Source organism: Sarcophilus harrisii, chromosome 5 (assembly GCF_902635505.1).
Source record: "Sarcophilus harrisii chromosome 5, mSarHar1.11, whole genome shotgun sequence".
In the NCBI taxonomy this organism is placed as follows: Eukaryota; Metazoa; Chordata; class Mammalia; order Dasyuromorphia; family Dasyuridae; genus Sarcophilus; species Sarcophilus harrisii.
The window spans coordinates 287,371,399-287,398,247 of NC_045430.1; the positions used below are offsets into that span (position 1 = coordinate 287,371,399).

Consider the following 26,849-nt stretch of genomic DNA (forward strand, 5'->3'; position numbering starts at 1 on the left):
TCCAAATGATAAGTCCCAGGAACATCAGAGACACAATCCAGAGCTTCCAGGTCAAGATAAAAATGCTGCAAGCAGAAAGAACTCAAGTCCTATAGAGCCAGTCAGTGCCGCATATGATTTAGCAACCTTTATTCACTATAGAGGAGAAGAGAACTTGGAATATAATATTCCAGAAGGAAAGAATAACATACCCAGCAAAACTGAGTTCAAAACTACAGGAGAAAAAGTGGATCGTTAATGAAATAATGAAATGAAATGTTTCCAGCGATCCTGATGAAAAAACTGGAGTTATGGAGAAGCTTTGACGTTCAAACACAGGGAAGAAAAACATTAAAAGGCCAACTCGAAGGAACAATGATAAAAAACTAAACGAGGATCTACTGTTTACATTCAAATATGGAGAGATATTACCTGTGTTTCCCTTAAGCCCCATTACCTTAGGGGTCAAAGAGGGAACCCAATTGGACATGGCTTAGAAATGGCTATTAGGTTTTTTTTTTGTTTGTTTGTTTTGTTTTTTTGTGGTTTCTTTTTCTTTCTTTCTTTTTTTTTTTTAATTATAGTAACTTTTTATTGACAGAATCAATGCCAGGGTAATTTTTTTTACAACATTATCCCTTGCACTCACTTCTGTTCCGATTTTTCCTCCCACCCTCCACCCCTCCCCCTAGATGGCAAGGTCCTATATATGTTGAATATGTCCTAGTATATCCTAGATACAATGTATGTGTGCAGATCCAAACAGTTTTCTTGTTGCACAGGGGAATTGATTCAGAAGGAAAATAACCCGGGAAGAGAAACAAAATGCAAACAGTTTAATTCATTTCCCCGGTGTTTTTCTTTTGGGTGTAGCTGCTTCGTCCATCATTGATAATTGCGAATTAGGTCTCTTTGTCAAAGAAATCCACTTCCATCAGATTACATCTTCATAAGATCATTGTTGACGATATAATGATCTCTTGGTTCTGCTCATTTCACTTAGCATCAGTTCGTAATTTTCCAAGCTTCTCTGTATTCATCTTGTTGGTCGTTTTTACAGAACAATAATTTCCATAACATTCATATACCACAATTTGCCCAACTTTCCCCATTGATGGGCACGGCCGTTTCCAGCTTCTACCACTACAAACAGGGCTGCCACAAACATTTTGCACATACTGGTCCCTTTCCTTCTTTTAGATCTCCTTGGGGTATAAGCCCAGTAGAAACACTGCTGGATCAAAGGGTATGCAAGCTTGATAACTTTTGGGCATAATTCCAGATTGCTCTCCAGAATGGTGGATTCGTTCACAGCTCCACCAACAATGTATCAGGGGTTTTCCCCATCCCTCCAAACCATCTTTTTTTCCTGTATCTTAGCCAATCTGACAGGTGTATGTGGTATTCAGAGTTGTCTTAATTTGCATTTCTTGATTAATAATGATTTGGGAACACTCTTTCATATGAGTGGTAATGATTTCAATTTCATCATCTGAAAATTGTCTGTTCATACCCTTTGACCATTTATCAATTGAGAATGGCTTGTTTCTAAATTAGAGTCAGCTTCTATATATTTTGGAAATGAGGCCTTTATAGAACCTTTAACGGAAGATGTTTTCCCAGTTTGTTGCTTCCCTTCTAATCTTGTTTACATTAGTTTTGTTTGTACAGAAGCTTTTAATTTGATGAACAAAATTTTCTATTTTGTGATTAATAATGGTCTCTAGTTCTCTTTATCACAACTTTCTTTCCTCTTCCACAAGTCTGAGAGTTAAACTATCCTATGTTTCTAATTTATTTATAACTGTTCTTTATGCCTAAACATGGACCCATTTTGATCTTTATCTGGTATACGGTGTTAAGTGGGTCCATGCCAATTTCCATACTAATTTCCAGTTATCCCAGCAGTTTTGTCAAATAATGAATTCTTATCCCAAAAAGTGAGACTTTGGGTTTGTCAAACACTAAATTGCAAGTTGATATTCTATCTTGTGAACCAACCTGTTCCATGATCAACTAATCTATTTTTAGCCCAATACCAAATGGTTTTGGTGACTGCTGCTTTATAATATAGTTTTAGGTCAGGTAAACCACCTTCATTTGATTTTTTTCATTAATTTTTTGAGATTCTTGACCTTTATTATTCCATAGAATTTTGTTGTTATTTTTTTCTAGATCTTAAAATTTTTTAAGTCTGATTGGTATAGCATAAATAAATGATTAATTTAGGAGTATTGTCATCTTTATTATATCTGCCGACCTATCCAGGAATTGATATTTTTCCAATTGTTTAAGTTGATTTATTTTGTGGAAAGTTTTTGTAATTTAGCTCATATAATTCCTGACTTTCCTTTGGAGATAGATTCCCAAATATTTTATGCTGTCGACAGTTATTCTGAATGGAATTTCTTTGTATCTCTTGCCGTTGGATTTTGTTTGATGTATAAAAATGCTGAGGATTTATGGGGATTTATTTTAAAACCTGCAACTTTGCTAAAGTTATGGATTATTTCTAGCTTTTAAGAACTTAGGTTCTAAATACCATCATGTCATCTGCAAAGAGGAAGTTTGGTTTCCCCACGCCTATTCTGATTCCTTTAACTTTTCACTCTTATTGCCGAGGCTAATGTTTCTAATACAATATTGAATAGTAATGGTGATAGTGGGCAACCTTGCTTCACTCCAGATCTTACTGGGAAAGATTCCAGTTTTTCCCCATTGCATATGATGCTTACTGATGGTTTTAAATATATGCTCCTGACTATTTTAAGAAAAAGTCCATTTATTCCTACACTCTCAAGTGTTTTTATTAGGAATGGATGTTGGATTTTATCAAATGCTTTTTCTGCATGGCTATTAGGTTTTGATGATTCTGGTCGGGAAAGTTGGGAGGGAATGGAAAGAGAGGAGAAAGGAATACACTGAGGGAAGGAGGAAGGAAGGGAAAGGAAGGTTAAAGGAAATTATCACACAAAATGGATGCATTAGAACCTCACTTTCACCTAAACTGCTAATGAAAGGAAGAATACACAAACACACACAAAGTTGGGTACAGAAATCCATTGTACTTTACAAGGAAATGGGAGGAAAAGGGAAAAGGAAAATTGGAGGGAAATTAGACTTAGGGAGGGACTAATCCTAAGAAAAACAAATTATGTGGACGCACAAAAATATTTATGGCTCTTTCAGAAGCAACAAAGAATAATACCCTAAGGAAACACCCATAAATTGAGGGAAGGATGTACAAGATAGTCCTAGGTAGATGGATACTATGGTACTGAACTCATCAGCTTAGTGACTGAGGATTCCAGAGGACTACTGGGAAAACTTGAGGCCTACCTGCTGATGAGAGGAAAGCTCAGAATGCAGAATAAGACCCATGTTTAGGACAGCTTCAATGCAGGCATTTGTTTTAATAGACCATACATGTCTATGATGAGTTTCATTTTCCTTGTGTAGAGTGAGAAGGTAAATCGTGGCCAATTAAAACAAATATAATATTTTTTAAAAGAAAAGGGCCTCAAGAAGCTGGAGCATATCCAGGGAGGGCTGGACTCTCCCAAGTGACAGAACTACTTTGTGAACCTTCCTATGCTGTTGGAACACTAGGTTGTCAGTTTCCAGTCCTTTAGCAGAGGGAATGGGCTTCTTCTGGTCACTCAGGAGCAATGGGAGGACATTTCAGAGGGGCCAATTGAGACTAGATGTCAGAAAGAAGGTAACAGTTTAATCTAGTTAGGTATGAAAGGGGTTACTTGGAGATGAGGTAGGTTCATGCCTACATGCAGAGGCTGGATGGCCACTGTGTAAATGTGAAAGATCTAGAAATTTTTAAAAATTTTTTTATTTATTTAAAGCTTAAATACAAAATAGAAAAAGAAAAAACTGGGGAAAAAATTGTCATGTGCACAGCAGACAGTAAGAGAGGATTTAAAATATGTAACAATATGTTTTCATTTCAAGAAAGCATATATAAATAATAACATTGTATTCAGAACTGTCCATGTCTTCTTTACTTCCTTGGAGGTTTTCTTTTGTTTTCTGCTGGGTACTTTTTGCTTTATTCTTTTTTTGCTGGGGTAATTGGGGTTAAGTAACTTACCCAGGGTCACACAACTAGGAAATGTTAAGTGTCTGGGGCTAAATTTGAACTCAGGTCCTCCGGATTTCAGAGTTGGTGCTCTATCCACTACACCAACTAGCTGTCCCTTACTTTATTCTTTTAAAAAGTCCTGCAGAGCTAGTCAGGATCACATCACACATGATTTAGCAGCTAACACGATAAAGAAGAGCATTTGGACTACAATATTCCGGAAGGAAAGAATAACTTACTCAGCCAAACTGAATATAATATTTTATTTTCCTCCCAATTACATGTAAAAACAATTTTAATGTTCTTTTTTTAATTTTGAGTTCTAAATTCTCTCCCTTCCTTCCTTTTTTCTTTCTCTTTCCCTCCCTGAGAGGGTAAGCAGCCTGATATACATGCACAATCATGTAGAACATATTAGTTATTTTTTGGAAGAAAACTAAGAAAGAAAAAGAGAGAGAGAGAGAGAGAGAGAGAGAGAGAGAGAGAGAGAGAGAGAGAGAGAGCATGCTTTAGTCCATATTCAATGCCATCTGGAGGTAGATGGTATGTTTCATCTTGAGTCCTTTGGGATTGTCTTAGATCATTGTATTTCTGAGAAAAGCCAAGTCATTCACAGCGGGAGGGCATGGAACCCTTCCTGACCTCTCCTCGGGCTTTTGGGCCAGCTATGGAAAGCCCAAAGTTCAGGGGAACATCCTCAAAGTCTCCAAACCATTTTGTTCTCCCTTTAGCTTTCATCACCCATGGGAATGGGGCACTGATGATAGGTGCCCTCATTACGTTTTGTAGTCACCAGCTAGAAATCAAGCCATCCCCATCCCAAGTACCTCCCATTCCAGTCTCCTTTTATGAGCTGTTTTTCCCTCTTAGAATGAAACTTCTTGAGGACATGAGGAGGTGTCTCTCTAAACACCAAATCTCTGAATATTATAACATATGTAAGGTCTTCATCTCTTTATCCCATTGGAGTGTTTTGCAGTGGAATCCCCCTATGTTTCCCCCTGTTTCATTACTCCCTTTCCTTCAGCACCCATTCTCCTGTAGTTTTTCTTCTTGAAAGACAGCAGAAATTATTTTCTCTTTATTATTGAAATTTGAGTTGATTAGGTTACATCAAATATTCCCCTCTATCTTCTCCTCCATCTCCTCAATTATGCATCTTCCAGTAGTGTAATTTATCCCCACAAAGAAGCATAGATTCACCCCTAGGCAGCTGGCTCTCCCCTTTCTCCACCATCACATCTGTTTAACCTAGTGTTCATTTATTTATTTATTTATTTTAAATGAAATGGCCTTTATTTCTTTTTTTTTTTTTTTCTTGTTGAGGTAATTGGGGTTAAGTGACTTGCCCACAGTCACACAGTGAGGAAGTGTTAAGTGTCTGAGGCCATATTTGAACTCAGATCCTCCTGACTTCAGGGTTGGTACTCTATCCACTGCGCCATCTAGCTGCCCATCCTGGTGTTCATTTAGAAAGTTGTCATCTTTCTTAGTGCCGCATTTATTTGCTTTTCTTGTATTTCTGTTATCTGGGATGTTTGCAAAACAAATGATTTGTTCAGCTCTTACATTCTTTCTTCAGATGTTTCAAACACCTATTTTTAAAAATTGAATGTCCATCTTTTTTCATTTATGGTTAAGCTCAGATTTGGGGGTTGGGCACCTTAGACTGCAGCTTTAACTTCCTTTGCTCTTTGTAACCCATCATTTCCATTCCATCCTTCTAGAGGATTGCAAAGGACAGACCACACATTATCTTACCTACTCTCCTCAGTAATTCTGTGATACATACATGGTTATTATTATCTCTTTTACTAGATGGTGAAAATGATGCCCAAAGATGAAATATTTTGTCCTTTATTTCACAATTACTGTCATAGACTGGAACCAAATATAGATCATCTTTGCTTAGCATCCAACTTTCTACCTACACAAACTGTTTCTATGGAAAATGGAAACAAAGAAATCAAAGAAATGTAATCATTTATCATTATAGATAACTTTCATCATATAACAGACTTCTAATCGTGAATATTCTTTTCAGAGTTTATAGCAATGATTGATAGTGACTTTATGACTGCAACAAATTGAACTTTTATTCAGTGCCTGGTACATAGCTTAATAAATGTTTATCGGCTGACTGATTATTCAAGATTCCATCTTTAACAAAAATCCCAAGTTTCACATTGGAGAAAGTAAAGTGAATTATTTGCATGCCTATAACTGCATCTGGAACTTTTTGCTCAATAGCTGTTGTTGTTGAATTAGATTAAGCAATGTGGGAAGTCGGAATGATGGGAAAAAAAACCATTGTATGCACATTTTCAGGGGAAGGATATTTTACTTACTATCATCAACTTACCCCCCATCTCAATGAATATTGGTTATATAAATGACCATCATGACTAAATAGTAAATCTCTCTATTAAAGTAAACATTAAAAGAAAGTGATCACGTTATATAGATTAGAATAGACAAAAAGAATACGAGTCAAAGAAATGTGCAGAGAAAGAAATAATTAAGATGGAGAGTTATTTGGGGTTTCAGAGAGGAAGAATCAAGGAGCACAATGATATCCGACTCTCCGGGTACCTATGGCTCCAAGGAAACTTGTTATTTTCCCTTCAACGAGTCCTTATATATTTGTTTTTTTTAAGAAATCTCTTACATCAGCTTCCTAGAATTCAAAAAAAGCTTCTCTCTTTACCAGCACCTTGGTGTTGAAGACTCAGTTTTTTCAAATGAAAGTCATGCATTACAGAGCTGTCTCTCAGGAAAATTGTCCCAGGCTCAAGTGAAAGTGATACACATAAAACACATAACATACATAGTAGTACATGTAAAATGTGTAAAGGGCAGGATGATTGATTTAAACAAGGTGTTAACTTAGTGGAATTGATAAGATAATGATTATCTAGTTTAGCATGGTGATTAATAGTTCTCAAGTTCAGTAACCCATTATTCCATTCCATCCTTCTAGAGATACAGAAGAGTTTTGGACTGTTAGAATTTCCTTTCCTTTATATTCAAATATATTTATATATATATATTCCTATATATTTGAAGAGTATATATTTATACTCTTCTATGGAAGAGTAGAACACCTTGGTCACTTGCAAAATTTTTTGTTTGTCATTGGAATTGTTCAGTTTAACCATTATGTGTCTTAGAGTTTGCAGCATAGGTTCTTTCCCCATGGGTGATCCATGCAGTTTGTGATTGTCATTTTGTTTTCAGTGATCAGAAGTTTTAGGTGGTTTTCTTGTATTGTTTCTTGCATTATTGTTTAAGTTTTTTCCTAACTTGTCATGTTCTTCTGGAAGACTTATAATTTTTTTTCCATGCATCGTGTCTTTGTGATCGATGTTTTAGGGAGATCGTTCCCATTTCTTCTTCCAGATTGTCCTTCACTTCTTCATATTTGAATTTTCTTTCAGTAATTCTCCTTTTCATTTCTTTGGTGAGATCTGCTTTCTTGGAGTTGTGCTTTTTATTCTGGCATTTATCTCTGCTGTGCAGGCCATAAATGCTGCTTCGCCGATTCTTATTTCTCTTTTAAACCACTTGGGAATTTTATGTTGTGGTTCCATGCTCTTTTGGGATTCCACTGCTTTCTCTGCCTCATTAAGGTGCTGATTTATTTTCCTTTGTCTTGAAGTACTATCCACAGATTCCAGACTTGTTTCTCTGACCTAGAAGCCACATTCTCTTCTGTCATTCATATCTCCTTGTTGATTAAGTTGTGTTTCCTCTGAAGATGCTTGATCATTTCAAACTGGACCCCCATGGTCCACTCTTAGATTGCCCAGTTTCTGATAGTCTCTACTCTTTGATGACAGTTTCCCAGCCCTAGGGACTGAATCTCAAATCACTTCCCCTCATGCTGGGCTTCAGCCTCTTTCTCAAGTGACTTCGGGGTGGGGGTGGGGGGCTAGAGTGAACCCAGATGGATACATCATCGGTTTTGTCCTGTGTGTTGTCTCAGTTCCCTCTGTTGTCTAAGGCTCTGAACTCTACTACACCCATGGACCATTGCTGTGCTGCTCTTCCAGCCAGGACAAGTACGCTTCTTTCCTTTTTGTTTTCCAAGGTATGGGAAAAGGTCGGAATAGAATTGAGATCTGTCCCTGGTCCTTGAGCAACTCTATAGCAGTGCAGTAATGGAAGAGCAGTTCTGAGCACTCACCTCAGGGATTAGGGATCCACCTTTTCTACTGTTAGGTCATTAAATTGTTACCTCACTGGTTAAAAAAAAGGGGGGGGAAGGGGAGAAGGGGGGAATCACATTACCATGTGCATAGCAGAATCTGAGGGGATTCAAAATATGTAACAATAAGTTTCCACTTCAAGAAAGTGTATATAATAATGTAACACATTGTATTCAGAACTGTCCATCTTTTCTTTGCTTCCTTGTAGGTTTTCTTTTTGTTTTTTTTTGTTTTTTTTTTTTTTTTGCTGTGGGCTTTTTACTTCATTCTTTTCCTCCTTTCTTTCCCTTCATCTCCCCCAAGCAGTCTTCAATTAAGCATAGATATGTTTATGTTTACACATATATAAACACACATGTCCATGTACACATATCATATACATATACATGTATATATACTTACAGAATATAGAGAGAGACATATATGTATATACATATTTACAGATTATCTCATTTCCTACCCCTGTTAACTCTCTTACTTTACTTCTACCCACTAACTTGCCTTGTTATTACTTAACACTCCCTCCAACCCTGGCCCATGGAAGCTTCTCTTATCACTCTCATTCTTCCCCTCCCTCTTTATCCTTTCCTATTAATCTATATACAACTTTCTATACCCCATCTTATCCTATTCCCTCTCCCCTTATTTCTTCATAGATTTTGGAGGGTTCTTTACTCTTCTTGGTGTGTGTGTGTGCATGTATGTATTTGTATATATGTGTCCTAGCTCTCACACCTCATTCCTATAGCATATGTATTGTTTTTACCTTTTCCTACACAGTTTTGTCTTTTTTAGAAAATACTCAACTGTATCTCAGTCTTTCTTTTGGACTATCCATTTACTAAGGACAATTGTAGATATGTGGTTTACATTTTCACATATGAAACAAACAGTTCATGGAGGAAATCTGGAGAGCTTGCAATTTTCTTTTTTTTTTTTTCTTCCTTTTTTGGTGAGGCAGTTGGGGCTAAGTGACTTGCTCAGGGTTTCACAGCTAGAAAGTCTTAAGTGTCTGAGGCTGGGTTGGGAATCTTCTTATCTGCTCTGCCATCTTCCCACAGAAATCTCTCTTTGGTGGGTTTTTTTTTTAATGCAGAATTTTTTTAAAAATCGCATACAAGGAAAAATGTTATGTTTTCTGATAAAACGTGAATATTCGGGGTAAATCATAGAAAACAAATATCGCAGTGAAATGACAAAAGCTACACAGAACCAGAAAGCTACTGAGATGGAATCCCAGGGGGTGGGAGGCAGCTTGCAGACCTTGGGAGTTCCTTGTCCAAAGTGAAATTTTCCTTTTAGAAGCTTAAGCTTTTAATCATTTACCTATTAATAGACCCAACGAGAGCTGATGGTTAAGACTGCCAAGTGTATAGTAGTATGAGTCAGTTATGCTTGATTCCTTCCTCCATTTCCATATTTTAATATTTATTTTAATGCCAATTTTCCTGTAAAGGAAAATGGGCTGCAATAACATTAGTAATGGATTAGCAGGTAACACTGAGCCTTCACTCTAGTCTCTGTGACGAGGAGCCGGTGAACGACAGAGAAGTGCAGGGAAGGAGAGATTGGGGCTCCCGGTGCTTCTCCTTAATACTTTGAAGTGCCCAGACTTGGCCCATTTACATAGACTCTCTATGGAGGGAAATCATACCTGAGTTGTTCTGGGGTCTGCTCAGGCCTTCAAGCTTCAAGACTGGGGCTGTTGGGGGAATAAGCACATGCCCCATGGCGGGGCTGGCAGTGACCCAGCCCAGGGCTCCCATTCTGCGGCAGGGGGATCCTCAGCCCTGCCTCTGACCCTGGTCTTCTCCCACAGACAATGGCTCAGAGGACATCGACATCCTGCCCAGTGGGCTGGTCTTCCTCAGCACCGTAAGTCACTGCTCTCTCCTTAAGACCCCCCAGGAGAGGCACCGCTGTGGGAGGTGGGAGTGTAATTGGGAGGCAAGAGGGCAGAGACAGGCAGGCTCCCGCCCACAGATGCAGCAGGAACTTTTCCCTTGGTGGCCCCTTCTGGGGCCTCACAGCTAGGGAGTGCCATAGCACCCAGAACCCTGGGTTTGCAGACAGAAGATCTGAGTTCAAATTCTACCTCAGCCACATTCTAGTTGTGTGACTCTGGGCAAGTCATTTCACCTCATTTATCTCAGTTTCCTCAACTGTAAAGCAGGGACAAAAGGCCTGGCACATAGTAGGTGCTTCCCCCTCCCCCTTTTCTCCATCTGATAAAGGTGAGATGGACCAGGCAGCCTCTGAGAGAAGTGCCTCAGAGCTCCAATAACAATAACTAGCACTGGTAGAGCCCCCACTGTGCGGCAGGCATTGCACTTAATTTGTGATCTAGGTCTGGAGGCTTTGGTTCCCAGGACCATGGACAGCGTAGTTCAGAACTCCTATCTGAGGCTAGGGCCGCAGCCTCTCATTTGGCTCCCAGGCTTCTGGAGTGAGGAGACTCCTCATCCAGCCAGTGCTGGACTTGTTACTGCTCTTCTCCAAAGTCTTCAGAAGCTTCCAGCTGTCACTCAGTCCCTGGGGTCCTTCATTAGCTACAGACACAGTGTAGAAGGAGCAAGACTCTGCAGCCTGGCCCCCAGTGTCCCCAGTGTCAATGCTGATCACCGCCCCCTCAGATTCCCCCACCCTGGGTACAGATTAGGGGATGGGCTGGGGCCCTGGGGCTGGAGAGCACTGCCTTTGTCTAGCTGGAAGGTCCTCACAGCTTAAGTATTTGCCAGTGTTGACATGAATTTGCTGTTCTCTGTGTTTGGAAGGGGTTAAAATATCCAGGCATGCCCAGTTCTGCACCTGATAAACCTGGAGCAATCTTCCTGATGGACCTGAAGGAGGAGGAACCGAGGGCCTGGGCCCTGCCCATCAGGAATAGCTTTGACGTGCAGTCATTGAACCCTCACGGGATCAGTGCCTTTGTGGACAAAGGTAAGATGCCTCTGGGCACCCGGGCAGGTGCAGGGTGGGCCCCTCTATCTGACTGCTGTGCTCCCTGCGTGGGGAGCACCGGGAGGAGGGGAGCAGGCTGGGGATCGGCCCTCAGCTCAGTCCTGCCCCCAAGAACACTCAGATCTTTGCCCATCAAGAACCCCTCAGAGAGTTGCTCAGAGGTGGCTCCAAGCCCTTGGGTGATGGACAGAGTGCCCAGCCCTGGCCCCAAGGCAGTGTGGGAAGCAGCCCCCAAAGTGACAGCTTTTAAAAGTGAGTTTCCCTATAATTTGTTCTGTACTTAAAAGAAAAAGCAATCTGTACACAACTGAGATTTGTGTTTTCCAGGAAATTATCTTTTTTCCGTTTGACTTTGTTTATGGAATTGCTCATTTTATTTGGTGTTTAAGTTCAGAATAAAATGTTTTTTAAAAAGCTTCTCTCACACACCTGGCCCTACTCTCTCACCTGGCCCATTGCCATGAGGTCCTCACTAGTCTCTCAGCCTCAGCTCTTCTCCCAATCCATCGTCCCCCCAACTGCCAAAGTGAACCTGCTAATTGCCATCAGCTCTTAACTGGAGGAACCCCCGCTGAGTCCCTGTCCCACCAGGCTCTTTGTCACCATGTGGTTCGGGGGATGAGCTTAAAGGCATCTGAGGGCAATGTGTGCATTATCCAGGGAAAGGGGGACTGCCAGCAGGACCGCATATGGACCGTGTAACAGAAGAGACTGGCAAGAGGGATGTACAGATATCTCTAATGGGGGGTGGCAACATACGGATGTCTACCCAGAGACACATAGAGCACGTATGGACACACGGAGACATTATATTAGAGAGAGAAGCAGGAATGGGAGTCCGTGGGTCCCAAATGATGCTACTTAGGAAGGTGGGGGGTGAGGGTTAGGGTTAGGTTAGTGGGGATAGACTGGGAGTAACAAATTCTGCCTCCGACACCCACTACACTTGTGACCATGAGTCTCAGTTTCCTCGAAGTGGAAAGCCCCAATCTTCCTCCCAGCCTGACAAAGGGTGGCGGCAGGAGGACTGGGCCTGAGGACTCGGATGGGGAGAGGGGAGAAGGCCATCCTGTGAAAGGGTCAGGGATCAAGCCTTGGACGGAGGGGGAAGGCCCTTTCCACTCTTGGAGGCCAGCAGCCAACACTAGCAGCACAAAGGACAAAGGTGGGAGGTGGGACAGTTGGCAGGAGGTATTCAGCAAGCCCCTGATGAGGAGGCTCCTGTGCAGAGAATCCCCCGGTCAAGTACTGGGGCCGAGACGGGCGGCAGAACCAAGATGGCGGGGCAGGAAGGAAAAGTGCAGCCGAGCCCCACCCCCAACAGCTGTACGCACACAGATCTAGGAAACGCACCAGGAGGATCCGTGTAGGAAAATGAAAGGAAAACACATCATCATGGTTTCATTTTCCATGGCAGGGCAGCATAGGAAGACAGATAGAGCTAGACAATGGGGTGGTCTGGCTAGGAAAGATGACACAGAGCAGTCTGTATGATCCAGGACAAGACCCACATAGAGGGGCTGACCCCGGTGGGACACAGGAATGAATGTCACTCACTACTGAGTTCTGGCTCACAGATCCAGCACAGAGCAGGGTCCCTGGGTCAAGGTCAAGAGTAAAGAGTGGTCCTGGCCCAGTCTGAAGCCTGAAGGACAATAATCAGGGTTCAAATGCCAGACAAAAGGGGAACCTCCAGTTTGATCCCCTGGAGCTAACAGAGCAATCAAGCCAGCTGATGGGTGAATCCAGCAGCAAGTCTATGGCACTTCAACCTTGGCCATCCCACAGATGTGTCACTCAGACCCAAACCCAGGTCAGGAACTTGCTGAATTCTGGCCAAGAGGACGGTGATCAGATTCTGTCCTGGATCAGACCACTTTGGGAACAAGGAAAATTGGGAAATAGGCTGGAAGAATGAGCAGGGGGATCCCACCAAAAATGTATTATGTTGTAGGGATTCTAAGGGCAGCTAGTGGGCACCAGAGTGGCCAGGCTGGAAGCAAATGGCCTCGTCTGCCCAAGTTCAAATCCAGTCTCAGATACTCACTAGCTGTGAGATCCTGGGCCAGTCCCTTTACCCTGTTTGCCTCAGCTTCCTCTCTATAAAATAAGCAGAAGGAAATGGCCAACCATCAGTATCTCTTCCAAGAGATCTCCCCAATGGGATCAGGATAAGTCAGGACTGAAAAGAGCTAAACAAGTATTCTCAAGCCACACACCCAGAAGAAAGTAATTACTAAACATACATGAATAAAGCTTCAAAGAAAGCTAGAACTTGGTCACAACTTCAAGTAAGATTCCTGGAACAAGAGAAATAAATTCTTTCCTGAGAACCAAACTCTGAAAATTCAACTGACTTTGGAGAAAAACAAGCTACTGCTGCTCCAGCTCGTCGCCCGCCTCCTGACACAGACAACGGACTCATGTCGGGGCCGTGGCCAATGTGGGATCTGTCTGCTCCCCCATCGCTTTCTCCATAAGGATAAGGGGTTGGGAGAGAGAGAAGAGAAACTCTCCCTGATGGAAAAGATATCCTATCAATGTAATAACAACGTTTGAACTTGTTTAACAAGTGTCCCTCCGAGGAAGTTACGCTTTGCCCCTGCAGTCTGGCACTGCTGCTGCTCTCAGTCTTGCCTGGCTAGGAGTGTTTGCACATGCTTGTTTCTCTAGGTCCCCCACCAAGGACAGAGACTGGGTGGGTAACTGAGGTTCCATGAGGGGAACAAGTGTTCAAGATAGGGGCCTTCAGGGTAATCACAGAGCTGGAGTCAGAAGCTGAATCTCTGAACTCCTTGTCTGGGAGTGATGGGGGTGGGGAAGGGCTGTGCTGCCTGGCCTAGATTTCAGACCCCAAGCAGGTGTGGATCCTCCCCTCACACCCAACACAGAAGGCAGGAAGCCTGGGGACAGGAAGGTAGCTCATGCCCCCTCTACTCTCCCCATGCTCCTTTTATGCATGCCTTTTCTAAATGTACCCCTCCCCATCCCTTTCCCACAGCCTCCCCATGCATGCCCTCCCTTCCTTTTAGTGTATTTAGGGGCTCCTTCCAGGAGTGGGGGTCCCACAGCCAGGGCCAGCCCACAGCCCCCTGTGCACAGGTGTCTCCTGCTAAGGGAAAGGTGAGCTCCTTGGGGGCAGAGGTAGAACCCAGAAACTTACATAAGCCTTACCTTAATGAACACTCATTGAACTAGACTCTGACCCCCTCCCCAAGCCCACCGGGGGCCCCCAAAGCCTCTGCTCTCCGGCCTGGACTGATGGGCTCTGAGCACACTTGTCCCTGGCAGACGCGTCTCCCCCACGCTGGGCTAGCCTGCCGGGTACTTTCTCCCCGGTGCTCTCACTCAGACTGGCTGGCAGCCTTGCGAGGGGTTCCCCATATCTGACCCTCAATTTCACAGCAGAAAGTTGGGCTTTGGGGAGGGGAAGCCAGCACTGCTTCCTTTTAACCTTTTAATTAGGAAGGGGGCTTCCTAATTCTCTCAGTTTCTAAACTCCCTGGGACACGTGTGGTGGTTCCACGGGCCCCACTCCGTCAGAAGTAGCTCGGGCCAGCCCAAGGCATTGTCTCCTCTGGCACAGACTGCCCGGCAAGGGGAGGCTTTCCCCAGACTCCACAGAAGCACTTGATTAGTGCCTCTTGCTATGGGTATGGAAAAGACTGAGAAGATGTCAGCCCGATCACAGCTAATCTCGTGATTCAGATCCCGTGGGCTCTTAGGGCTCCGTGGCACCTTGGCAGCGCGTCTGGGGGAGCTCCAGGGACCTCTGGCACTGGGCTTTGAGCAGCACTGTCCATGATCTCCACAAATTGAGAGATCACTTACTCTGTTGGGAGGGAGGGGTGGCTACCCCAGTGCCTGCTTTCCTCTGCTGCCAAGACCCTGCGGCCTTCACTGCCCAGCCGCAGTGCTGTCGGGCAGGGTCCGTATGGCTTCACGGTATATCCGGGCGGTCTGCAGCTTTATATGGACCGGTCATCTTGTCCACCTGAATGTCAGCTCCTTGCCCACGGGGACTGGTCCCTGCTTTGTGCCTGGGGGCTGTGCCTAGTACAGGGAAGGTGCCTTAGAAATCCTGTATTGAACAAATCTAATAAGAGGATGAATGGCTCTTACACTGTAAACGAGAAAAACCCCACAATAATAATGCCTCACCTCCCAAGCGCAGAATACAGAAAGTGTCCTTCTACAACTGACAAAGCACTTAGGGGCTCAGTGGACCATCAGTTTAACATGAGCCAACGGTGGGAGGCTCTGGAGAGAGGTGGGTTTGGAGGGAAAGAGCCGGTTTCTCTGGGTCGTGAGTTTGATGGGTAACGTCCGGCAGACAGCCGGGAAAGGAGCCTGATCCCGCGGTTGTCAAGGAGGGAGCTAAGCGGGACGGACAGCCCTGGGTTCAGAGGGGGCAGGAGACAGGGAAGCACTGGCTTGTTTTACTTGGGGTGGAGCAGCCATGGCCTAGACACAGGAGGCGAGGCGGGGGACCCGGGAGGAAGGAGGCTGCTTCTGAGGCTGTCGCTGTCTTTCCCCCAGACAGCACCGTGTACTTGTATGTGGTGAATCACCCGCACAAGAAGTCCACAGTGGAAGTCTTCCGGTTTGAAGGCGATGCTCTCTTCCACCTGAAAACCATCAGGCACGAGCTGCTCTTCAGGTACAGAAAGGGCCCGGGCCCCTTGGGGGGCTCCTGTGGCCCCCAACCCTGCTCCAGCACAGGAGCCCGGGGATGTCTGGCACCCGGCCGGAGAGGACCCGTGCCGTCCCACCCCTCCCTCAGCTGCACCTTGGGTTCCTCCCTCAAACTTAAGGGAATGAGATTTCAGTCAGTCAACATCTGTTAAGTTCCTCCTGCGGGTCTGGCCCCAAACCCCCCAAATATAAATACAACAGGCCCTCCCCGCAAGGAGCTTACACTCTGACAGGGGAACCAACACATAGGGGAGCCGCCAATCAGAGAGGGGAAAGCCATGGCCCAGGGCACGGCGGAGAGGCTTCTGGGGAGGTGAAGGGGGAAGCCAGGATTGGCCATTCCGCTGTATGATGTGGTCCAAGTTCCCCTGGGGGACTTTCTGATCCTGCAGCTGCGGCCCTTAGGGGGTGGACAGGCAGCGGCAGAGCCAGAGACCTGAGTTCAAGGTCTGCTCAGTGTCCGCCCTCAGATCTGGACTCTGGCGCTGCTTGAGTAGAGGAAGGTCCCCGTCCCAAGCCCCTCCCACCCTGCAATCTCCTTCCTGCTCTGGATCTTCTGCTGGGCTTTTTATGGTGTGGATATGTTGGCCAGCCCTGAGCTCCCTCAGCAGGGGGGTCTCCCCAAGCTCTGCTGGGGAATGAAGGGAAAGGGGGACAAATGGGAAGGAGGGATGGGGGTGGGGATGGGGGTGGCTCCTTCCGGCCCAGCTGTGCAGCTGGGTAGGACCAGGGGGTCAACCCCCTGCCAGATTTTTCCCTACAGGCCATGGGTCAGTAACTCCCAGAGGTCCGGGGGACCTCGAGGGGAGAGAAGAGCTCAGCAGTGTTAGGGGAGGGAAAGCTGCTTTCCCAACCCAGGCTGAGCTGGTGGGCAGCCCGTGTACTGAAGGGCAGGGCAGGGCTGACTCACTCAGGGAGCCCTTGGGAGCGTCAGCTCCGGGGGCAGCGAAGGCCACTGGCCTTAGGGCTGCAGAATTTGCAGAGGCAGGAGGTCCTCACCCAGCCCAGGCTCCTTCGCCTCACTTAACCTCACTGTCCAGGCATTTGGGGCACTGGTAGAAGGCACAGCCGGACCGGCCACAGCCGCTCCTTTCCCTCTTGGAAGAGGGGAAGGGAGACATGGAGTTTGGGGCTGTTTGGGGCTCTCCCAGAGGTGACTTCAGTGAGCTTCTCTGCCCCCCTCAGCCAGGCTTCCTCCAGCTTCTGGGGGAGCCCCCGGTGCCATCCAGCCCAGATCTCAGTGGCCAGTGGGTGCCTGGGAACCGTCTCGATGGGACACCCAAGCAATGCCGCCATTCTCCCCGTGGCCACTTTTCAGTTTCTGCTACGGTTTCAAGCATCTGTTCAGTGTTAACATCTGTGTGTATGCATGTATCGTGTAAAACATATACACGTATATTGAGAGAAAGGGAGAAAAGAGAGGAGGGAGGCAGGAAAGGAGGGAGACAGAGACAGAGAATGGGAGAGAACCAGACACACTTGCAGAGAAGGAGCATCGGGGATTCTGCCAAGGACAAACTAAGAGGCAGGAAGAGCCCTTTATCTGGGCTCGTTTGCCATGCTGATAAAAGAAGATCCATGTGGGACTGACCCGCACTCCCCACCCACCCCACGTTCCCGCCTGGCATCCCACCGACAACCCCTCTTCTGCGCAAGCTTCTGTCAGCCGCCTTTGGTGCCAGTGACTCCACTCTGAGATTATCTCCTTGTCATGTTGCCCCATCCAATCTTTTCCTGGATATCAGTGTGCAGTCTCCCCGGCCAGAGCACGAGGACAAGCACTGTGTTTTAGCCCTTCTTGGTAACCCCAGTGTTTGGCACACAGTAGGTGCTTAGTGAATGCTTGTCCACTTCTTGGAAGGAATAACATTTCTGGAGTTTTTTCCCTTGTGTCTATTTTAACTGATAAAACTAACAAATCGGCCAAACTCAACTTTTGTCTCTGACGTGATGGGCTCCGTTTAACTCCTTGATGGTGGATTCCTTTTTATTTTGAAGGTGAGAGTTGGTGACCTCTAACCTATCACCTTTCTCTTTTGTGACCATTCAGGGTTCTCTTTTCTTGTTTATTTGTGTCCTAGCCTAGAAGGGGAGCAGGGGCCAGTAGAGCAAGAGTCCTGGGGCTTCTTGACTGCACAGCTTCCTGGGGCTCCTAATATATACGTCACATCATGATTGCGAGAATGTCCAGAATAAATTGATGGAGTTTGAGTGTGAGCCAGATCCTGCATTTACTTTCTCTTCTTCTCTGCCTGTCCCCCCCACCCCCCATTGCAGTGTGAATGACCTTGTGGTTCTAGGCCCAGAGGAGTTCTACGCCACCAACGACCACTATTTCACCAATGAGTTCCTGGCCCAGCTGGAGCTCTTCTTGGACTTGCAGTGGACAAATGTGATCTATTACGGTCCGGGACAAGTCAAAGAGGTGGCCGCTGGCCTCAGCTTTGCTAACGGCATCACCATTTCCCCAGACAAGAAGTATGTGCGCTGGTCCGAACCCCCTTGGCTCGCTTCCGGGACCCAGTGGCTCCTTGGGGTGACCCGTCGGGGTTTCCTCCCTTAAAAACCTGTCAGCCCCGAGCAGGGTAGCACGGAGTCCACGACAAAGGTTCCGCGACGGGGGTCTCCCCGCTAAGGAAAAGTGGGCTCCGACTAAGGAAGTGGCGTAAATGCGAGCCCTGACCCAGAGCATCATTGGGGGGAGGGAGGATGTGGAGCCTCGAGAGGGGAAGACTCGGGGGAGGGGGAGAAGTTGGAGGTTCTGGAGGCTCTGGAGAAGGAGGAGCAGAAAGGGCAAGGGGAGCGAGTGTCCTGTGCCCTCTGTCTCTTTATCTTCCAAGCACCTCCTAATAATCATAAGGATAGCACGCATTTCCTACGCACTTTACACATATTCTCTTGTTTTCTCCTCACATCGGAAGCATCACACAACTAGCGCAGGCCCGAGGCAGATTTGATTTGAGGCTTTCAGCCTCTCCTTTGCCCTCAAACTGCCTTTTCCCTGTTTAGAATGAAAGATCTTGAAATAGAATAAAAATGCCCCTGAATCACACTGGCAAAAGGCAGAGCTGGGAGACCTGTCTCTCCCCCAGAGCCCCCAGGGGACCCCCAGACATGGAGTGCACAGTCTGCTCCAGGCCCCCAGAAACAAACCATCCATCCCTCAGCTCTTTTATTTCTTGGTTCAAGGAAACTTCAGGTCATTTAACAGCCATTGTCCCTCACCCACAACAGGGAAAAAATATCCAGAGCTGCGGCTCCTGCGGGCTGGGCCAGGAACCCCCCATAGCCACACCAAGAGATGGGAGAGGCAGGAGAGGCAAGGAAAGGAAGGAAATTCCCTCTGTTCCCTCCCTGGCAGCCCTTGTCCTCATGACAATTTGCTGTCGTTTAGTGCTCTAGAAATGCAGTCTCATTGGATCCTCACACCAGCTTGGGGAGGGAGCTGTTTTCCCCTCATTTTATAGTTAAAGAAACAGAGGCAAGCAACGATGAAGTGACTTGTCTAGGGTCATTCACCTAGCAAGTTCCTGAGGCTGAACTGGAACTCCGGTGTTCCTGACTCCAGGAGTGGTGCTCCATGCCCTCAGGCACCACCCAGTGCTCCCTGCCCTCAGGCACCACCCAGTGCTCCCTGCCCTGGGGTACCACCCAGTGCTCTGTGCCCTCAGGCACCACCCAGTGCTCCCTGCCCTCAGGCACCACCCAGTGCTCCCTGCCCTGGGGTACCACCCAGTGCTCTGTGCCCTCAGACATCACCCATGCTCCCTGCCCTTGGGCATCACCCAGTGCTCCCTACTCTTGGGCACCACACAGTGCTCCCTGCCCTCAGGCACCACCCGTGCTTTGTGCCCTCTGTAATTTTTTGTCTTGTTCTCGGTCATTGCCCCTTCTCACTGGGATACAGAGGGGAGAGAGCAGGGTCCATCCTCTTTTCCCACAAAGGCAAAGAGCATCTCTCTTTTGAAGGTACATCTATGTAGCCGCGGTGACCGCTCACAGCATCCACGTTATGAAAAGGCTCGACAACGAGAACCTGACTCAAGAGAAGGTAATGAGCTCTGGGACGGTCAGAAGATAACTTCCAGTGGACTGTGGAGTGGGGCTTGGCTGCCGAGCATCAGGGCCTCTGCGGCTGCAGGGGATGAGGGAAAGGGTAGAGCTCATCCTCCACCGAGGGGAGTAAAGTCCGTCTGGGGAGAGAGGACGTGCCCTCCTAGGGCAGCAGGGGCCACTGCAACTCGGGACTTGCCTCCTCCGGGAGACGAAAGGGGTGGTGGGGGATGAGGGGGGAGGAGCTCCTCACAATGCCCTTTCACTTCCAAGGTTCTGCATTTGGGCACGTTAGTGGATAATTTGTCTGTGGACCCCGCCACGGGCGATGTTTGGGCAGGATGCCACCCTAATGGCATGAAGCTGCTACTGTATGACCCCACGGACCCCCCTGGATCAGAGGTACGGCTTCCTCTGTGCTTATGGGCAGAGACATGCTCAGAAATACAGGGTGACCAACATGAGGACTGGAGGGCTCTTGGTACCGAGGGAAACTGAGATCATGGACAGAAAAGAGGCCCAAAGGCCTGAGAGGCTCCTGTGCTTAGGGAGCCCAGCCCAGAGGAGGCAGGGGAGGAGCTCCCGACAGGGAGAAGGATCAGGAGAGACTAGGGCTCCCCCAAACCCAGAAAGAAGAGGCCCAAGGGGCCCATGTGGCCATCGGTGTCACTGGTAACTTCGGATGGGGAAGTTTTAGTGGAGTGAGGAGCTTGGAAGCCAGAGCGTGGAAGGCATAGGATCAAGAGAAAGGGGTAAAGGAGGGGCTTCTGTGCAGGTGGCTCTGGCCCAGAGCCAGCCGCTACGCAGGAATGGAGCTAGTGGGGTTGGCGGCATCACATGAGGACAGGTTTAAGAACGGGAAATATGCTCAGGGGAAGAGATTGGATGCCAGCGTGGGGATGATAGTCAAGGGCGACCTGCTGGAGTAGGGGGCAGGACACGGGGCAAGGCACATGTACAAGCTTGGCCCGGTCATCTCTTGGGGAAAAGGACCTCTCTGGGAGGGTCGGGAGAAGGGATGGAGTTTGGAGCCCCTTCTGTGGGAAGCTGGGCAGGGGGTCTGCTTGGAAAGTGGGGGAAATTGCGGTCCCACAGTAATGGTCCAGTAGAGAGCAGAGAACATATATTTGCAGTGACTCAGTCAACCTGAGTTTGTGATTTCCTTTAGCAGTATGAGAACAGGAGACAAGGAAGGGGGTGATAAGAAGAATCCAAGTGTGGGGTCTGACAAGGAACGATCAAGAGGTCAAGGGCCTGAGGGACTTGAGATTAGGGAACAGTGCAGTACGGATTGGACTGATTCACCAAGGGATCAAGAGAGAGAAGTGGGAGAGGATGGCCAGGACAGGGAGGACAACCAAGGAAAGTGAGGAGAAGGGAAAAGAAGGCGCAAAGAGGATGAGGGGCAGAGTTGTGAGGCCTTGGGAAGATGGAATAACAAAAGGTGATGATAAGGTAAAGGAACTTCTGAATTTATCAGTGAGGTAGAAGCCATATAGGTGATGGCAAGCTCAGGAGTTGGCCCATCTGGGAATTTCCAGAGACTCAGGGTGCTCCATGTCTGCGTCCGTGAAAAAATAAACCCCATAGTTCCTGCGCCCCCGCCACTGTGTTTTCTTTTACTGTCAGCCATAGGATTTGAAGGCTATGCCATTTAATGAAAGAGCAATAGTTAAATACGCACAGGGGCCCAGCTGCCGGAGATCATAGCCCACCTTTAAGCTAGTTAGACTTAAAGATTCTGGGGATACCCGATATCAACAGAACATTCCCCTAAATCCCGGCACACATTCTCACAAATACACATGCCCACAGAGGGATTTGGGGTCTAGGAAATGTGTGTGGAGGGGTTTACATGGGAGGCACCCGTGGGAGCCAGGGAACACATGAAGAGGGAAGCACCCAAGGTGGTCACACCCAGGTCACTGTATTTCCACTGCTGCAGGGCCCCCATTGTCTTCTGGAAGCCACGAGGTCATTGCCCTTCTCCATACCAGGGCCCCACTGAGCTGGGGATCATGGCTGAGGGTCCCGGCTATGGCCCTGTTTGGCAGCTGGCCACCTCTCCCCAGGCTTTACTTATCCTTGGAGGAGGCCGCTCGGCCCTTTACACACTCAGAATTAGGAGAAAAGCACCCAGCAGTTTTTCTCCTCACGAGTCCATTTCTAATGCCTTGTCTCCAGTCAGATTTTCTTTTCTAAAAGCTAAGTTTCTTCTGTAAACATCAAGCTCTCTGGGGGCACAGAATAGTCAGCAAAGTTGTTTCTCAGATTTTGGCCTTCAACTAAATCACAGTTTGTTATCTCAGGAAACTGACTTAAGGTTAGAAATCCTATTACTGCTTTCTTTCTGATTCCCGTCTATAGCCCCTTGCAAGCAATTTCACAGGGAAGGCTTCCCTCTCCATGAAGATCACTTCCCAATATTTTCTTCAGCTTGGTGTACAAGGGAATTGATTTTTGTTTTTGTTTTTTGTTGAGGAAATTGGGGTTAAGTGACTTGCCCAGGGTCACACAGCTGTTAAGTGTCTGAGGCTGGATTTGTACTCAGGTCCTCCTGACTTCAGGGCTGGTGCTCTGCCCACTGCACCACCCAGCTGCCCGGTACAAGTGAATCTGAGCAAGAAAAAAAGTTTCAGGAAGGGGGGCAGGGTTACTTTCTCTTACCCATGGGGCTTTGCTCCTCCCTTTTTGTGGATATGTGGCCTCCCAGGTTTTTATCCCCCAGGTTAACATCAGTGGGCACAGGGCCAACCCTTGCCCTGCACCTCCAGCCTTCCAGGTTTGGGCGAGGAGGAGAAAGGCGGCTGGGAACAGACACATGCGTGTCCTTGCACCGAAGCTGAGGGCAGATGGGGCTTGGTCCGTCTGTGGAGGACTCTGGGAAGGCAGAAGTCTCCGGCCGCCACACACAAGCACGGGGACTTGCTGCGATCCTAGTGAGAGCAGCCATGACCCTGGCGCCCTTTCTTGGTAGGTGATTCGCATCCAGAACATCCTCTCCCCGAAGCCCATCGTGACCACGGTCTACGCCAACAACGGCTCTGTCCTCCAAGGGAGCACAGTTGCCGCTGTGTACAATCAAAAGGTGCTGGTGGGTACGTTGTTCCACAGGACACTGTACTGCCAGCTCTGACCAGGCCTCCCAGGGCGGACGGAGGAAGAAGGGGTGAGGAGCACAAATAAAAACGTACAGAAAACCTGCCCTGGCATTTCCTGGGGGGGGGGAGGGCGGTGCAGAGCCAGGAGGATGGTTTGGTGGCAGCGTCTCTTCTGGGTAACTTCAAATGGGAGCCAGGAGGCCCTGAGTGGGGTCGGTCACTTGGAAAGTCCAGCCATGTTCAGTCCCAAATGGGGCCAGTGACCAGAGGAGCTGGGACAGAGAGCCCCTCTTCTCCTGGAGGGAGACCCCCGGCTCTTCGGGGACGGGCTCCTTGGAGCACTTCTCCGTTCTGGGAGGCACGGGTCTGCTCCTGTCTTCCCTGGAGAACGGAGGGCTTTGTAAGCTTGGAAGGCTACACCCAAGGAGCTCAATTCAACCACTGAAAGAGCAGATCCAGGAAGAGAGGGGTGTCAGGATGAAGGAGGGGTCCTGCCCTGGCAGGGTGACGCTGGCTCAGTGGGACAGTTACTGGGACACGTCCTCCCCACCACATTGTGACTCCTTCATTTCCAGTTGGGCTCGGTTTGGGATGGGCGGTGCTGACCATATTCTGGGTGCTTTGGATGGGGGCTGAGCCAAGAACGGTGAGCGGCTCCTCCGGACATGGCTGGACTTTTCCTACTGTGAGACGGACCCGGAAAGGGCAGTCCCAGTGAACTGTGGGTGAGGCGCAGGGAGTCCCATGAATAAGTGATTTCTGCTAGATTCAGAGCCAACTCGTCTCCAGAAGCGTCTGGGGGGCTCTCATCCTCCCCCCGACCATCCACACCAGAGCCAGTCGCCCAGCACGCCCATTTCACTTTCCTGGAGCAGTGGGAAGACTCCCAGGTCCCAGCTCAGCTGGGAACTCCCTGCAAGGACCAGGGCTGCCCTTCCTGCCCTTCTTTCTCTGAAGTTTGGATGAGTCTCCAGCTCTGCAGAGCTTCAAGCCTGCTAGCGGAGCCTCTTTATGCCTCATATGTAGCCAGTCAATCAACAAGCATTTATTGAACAATTACTGTGTGCCAGGCGCCATGTTTGGGCTGGGGCTACAAGTATCTGGCAAGAGAAAGGCAATTCTGCCCTCGAGGAGCTCCCATTCTCAGGGGGAAAGGAGAAGCTAAACCTGCTGGGGCCCAGGCGGACGGGCCCTTGGGGTCCTGCTCACAAAGTCTGAACACTGAAGCCTGGCTCTTTGAGCCTTCCCCCCAAGCAGGGGTTCTGGCAAGGACTCCCCATGAGAAAAGAGCCCAGGGAGCTGAGGGAAGACCTGAGGCAGGAGGGAGTCCGGGGCCAGCGGTGTGAGAGGGGAGGCTGCCTTCTGCTCAGGGAAGGAAGATGTGCCCATGGACTCAGGGAATGCCCCCCACTTACCCCCCACTCTCCCCAACCCACCCTGTGATCCAAAAAGGGGAGAACTTAGCTGTGAACTCTACAGACCCACAGTTGTCCTCCATTGCCAGGGTCCAGTCCCGCTTCAGGCTGAACAGAAACACTTCGGCCTGAAGACCTCCCATGAGGACGAGGCTGCCATTTCTGCACCAGATCCTTCCTGTCCTGGGCAGCTCCAAGCATGAGGCAGCATTTAGAAACCTTTGGGTGTTTGTTTTGCTTCCTCTTCGGTTTCTTAGCAAGGTAACAAATGCTGCAAAGCCGTATTTAAGTAGATCACAACATATTTCAGCAAGAAAGACCCATCAGGGTCATAACCATCAACTTTGATGGTTAAAAAGTGAGAAAACATAAGAACAAATGGACTTTGTTTTTAGTAAATAAAAGCTCCTTAAACCAAACATTACATGTAATAGAGTACATGTAATTGGAGCCCTTTCCATAAGACCAGGGGTAAATAGGATCATTATTATCAGACTATTTGGCATTGTGCTGGAAACACTAACCATAGGATCAAGGCAAGGAGAGGAAATTGGGGGCATGTAGGCAAAGAAGAAACAAAACAAGCATTTTTACTCATGATCTGATGGTCTGACTAGAGAATTTTAATGAATCAGCTATGGTTAATTTAAAGTATTAATCAGTCCTACACATTTGCAATATAAAAGTAAATCCACACAAATTACTAGCATCCTGAATGTTAATAAGAAAACTCAGCAGAAAGAGATAGAAATAAATTCTATTGAAAATAAATATAGATCAGATTATTTAGGAGGAGGTAAAATAAAAAAAAAGGTAGGAAGAAAAAATTGGAACACAAAGTCTTGCACAAATCACAGAATGATTCTCATGAAACTTTTTCTAGAGAAAACCTGATAATTAGAAAGGAAGAAACCAGCATATGAAATTAATGAGGAAAATGGTAAATACCTTTGTTTTGAGAAGCAATGCTGTTGAATTTGTGCTTATTAAAAGATATATATGAAAACCCTACTACCGTTAAATACTAATGGGATGTATGTTATCTAAAATGTTTTATTAGCACATACACCCATCACATGCTAGGTCTAATCAACAAAAGCCAAACCAGGCTAATTTCTGTTTTGTGCAAGTTTTTGGTGATTCTCAGCAATAATCAAGTCTGTTTACAAACGTCACAAAAAAAGACGTTGGGAGGTTTGCCTTTCTAGAGTAAATATTTGAACAAATATGTAAGTATTATATAAGTATCCAATTTGCTGTGAGCTGTCAGTTATGAGTCCTGAAAGAACATAATTTGGATCCTGACTAAATTAATATTTACTCTTGTTTCTAAAAAATGAATGTTAAAAACTATCTTTAAATATATTTGAAAATATAAAACACTTAAAAATGTTTAAAATAAACAATAAAAGCTCATTGAAATGAAAAAGAAAAAAAAGAAAACAAATATAGAGGAGAGGATTCTGGTAAGATGACAGAGTAGAAAATTCCAAGGTCTTCAGATTTCTACTACCAATAAGATAAGACTGCTTCTCTGGGCAAACATGGAGTGATTAAAAACAAATAGGAATAGGGCAGGATTCTCCCTATTCTCCCAGGACAATCAGAGAAGATCTGAAGAAAGATATGAGACCAAGAAAAAACAAAACAAATTATAAGGGATGAAAAAATAGAAGAGAATTGTGAGATCTCATAAGAAAAACAACAGATCTGAAGAACAGATCAAAAAGAGAAATTACCTGAAGAAAGATTACTTGGTAAAATAATACAAGAAATAATCAAAGAAAATTGTCCTGAACTGCTCAAACAAAAGGGGAAAACAGATCTAGGAAAAAATCCACCAATCACTACCTGAAAGCGATCCTATAAGGAAAACTACAAGAAGATCATTGCTAAATTGGGATTCCCCAGATCAAAGAGAAAATTTTACAATCAACACAAGTCAAATATGCTGGAGCTACAATTAGAATCACACAAGATCTATCAATGGCTACAATTTTTAAAATTGCAGGTCTTGAACAACAACAGTTCAAGTTTATCAAAGATCAAAAGAACTAGGGCTAAAGCGGAAGGGACCATTCACCACCACTACAACCACGAAAAAGAGGCACTAACCATTTGGCTCTACAGTCCCTGGGACTGGGCCATTGAAATGTGTGAATCATAATTCATAGTTTGAAGGAATTCAAAGAGATTCTCTCACAGTCACAAAACAGTTTATTTACACCATAGCTAAAGGACTAGTCTCTAAGGGAATCTAGCAATGAAAAGTTTGGGAGAGTTCTGGGGGCTTGGGTCTGCAGACTAACAGCCTGTAAGATTGTAAATTGTAAAAGAGAGAGAA

General features: G+C 46.6%; 1 protein-coding gene across 1 annotated transcript in view; it reads left to right on the forward strand.

The window, feature by feature from the left end:
• LOC100929514 (serum paraoxonase/lactonase 3) overlaps nt 1–23,214 on the forward strand; it is a 28,205-nt gene extending 4,991 nt beyond the window's left edge. Inside the window, exons 3-9 of the mRNA XM_031940767.1 lie at nt 10,100–10,155; nt 11,055–11,220; nt 15,781–15,901; nt 18,214–18,414; nt 19,906–19,987; nt 20,263–20,391; nt 22,967–23,214. Of these exons, the coding sequence (XP_031796627.1) occupies nt 10,100–10,155; nt 11,055–11,220; nt 15,781–15,901; nt 18,214–18,414; nt 19,906–19,987; nt 20,263–20,391; nt 22,967–23,125 (914 nt within the window). The 3' untranslated portion in view covers nt 23,126–23,214. The remainder of the gene's footprint in view (nt 1–10,099; nt 10,156–11,054; nt 11,221–15,780; nt 15,902–18,213; nt 18,415–19,905; nt 19,988–20,262; nt 20,392–22,966) is intronic.
• Nucleotides 23,215–26,849: the final 3,635 nt, after the last annotated feature.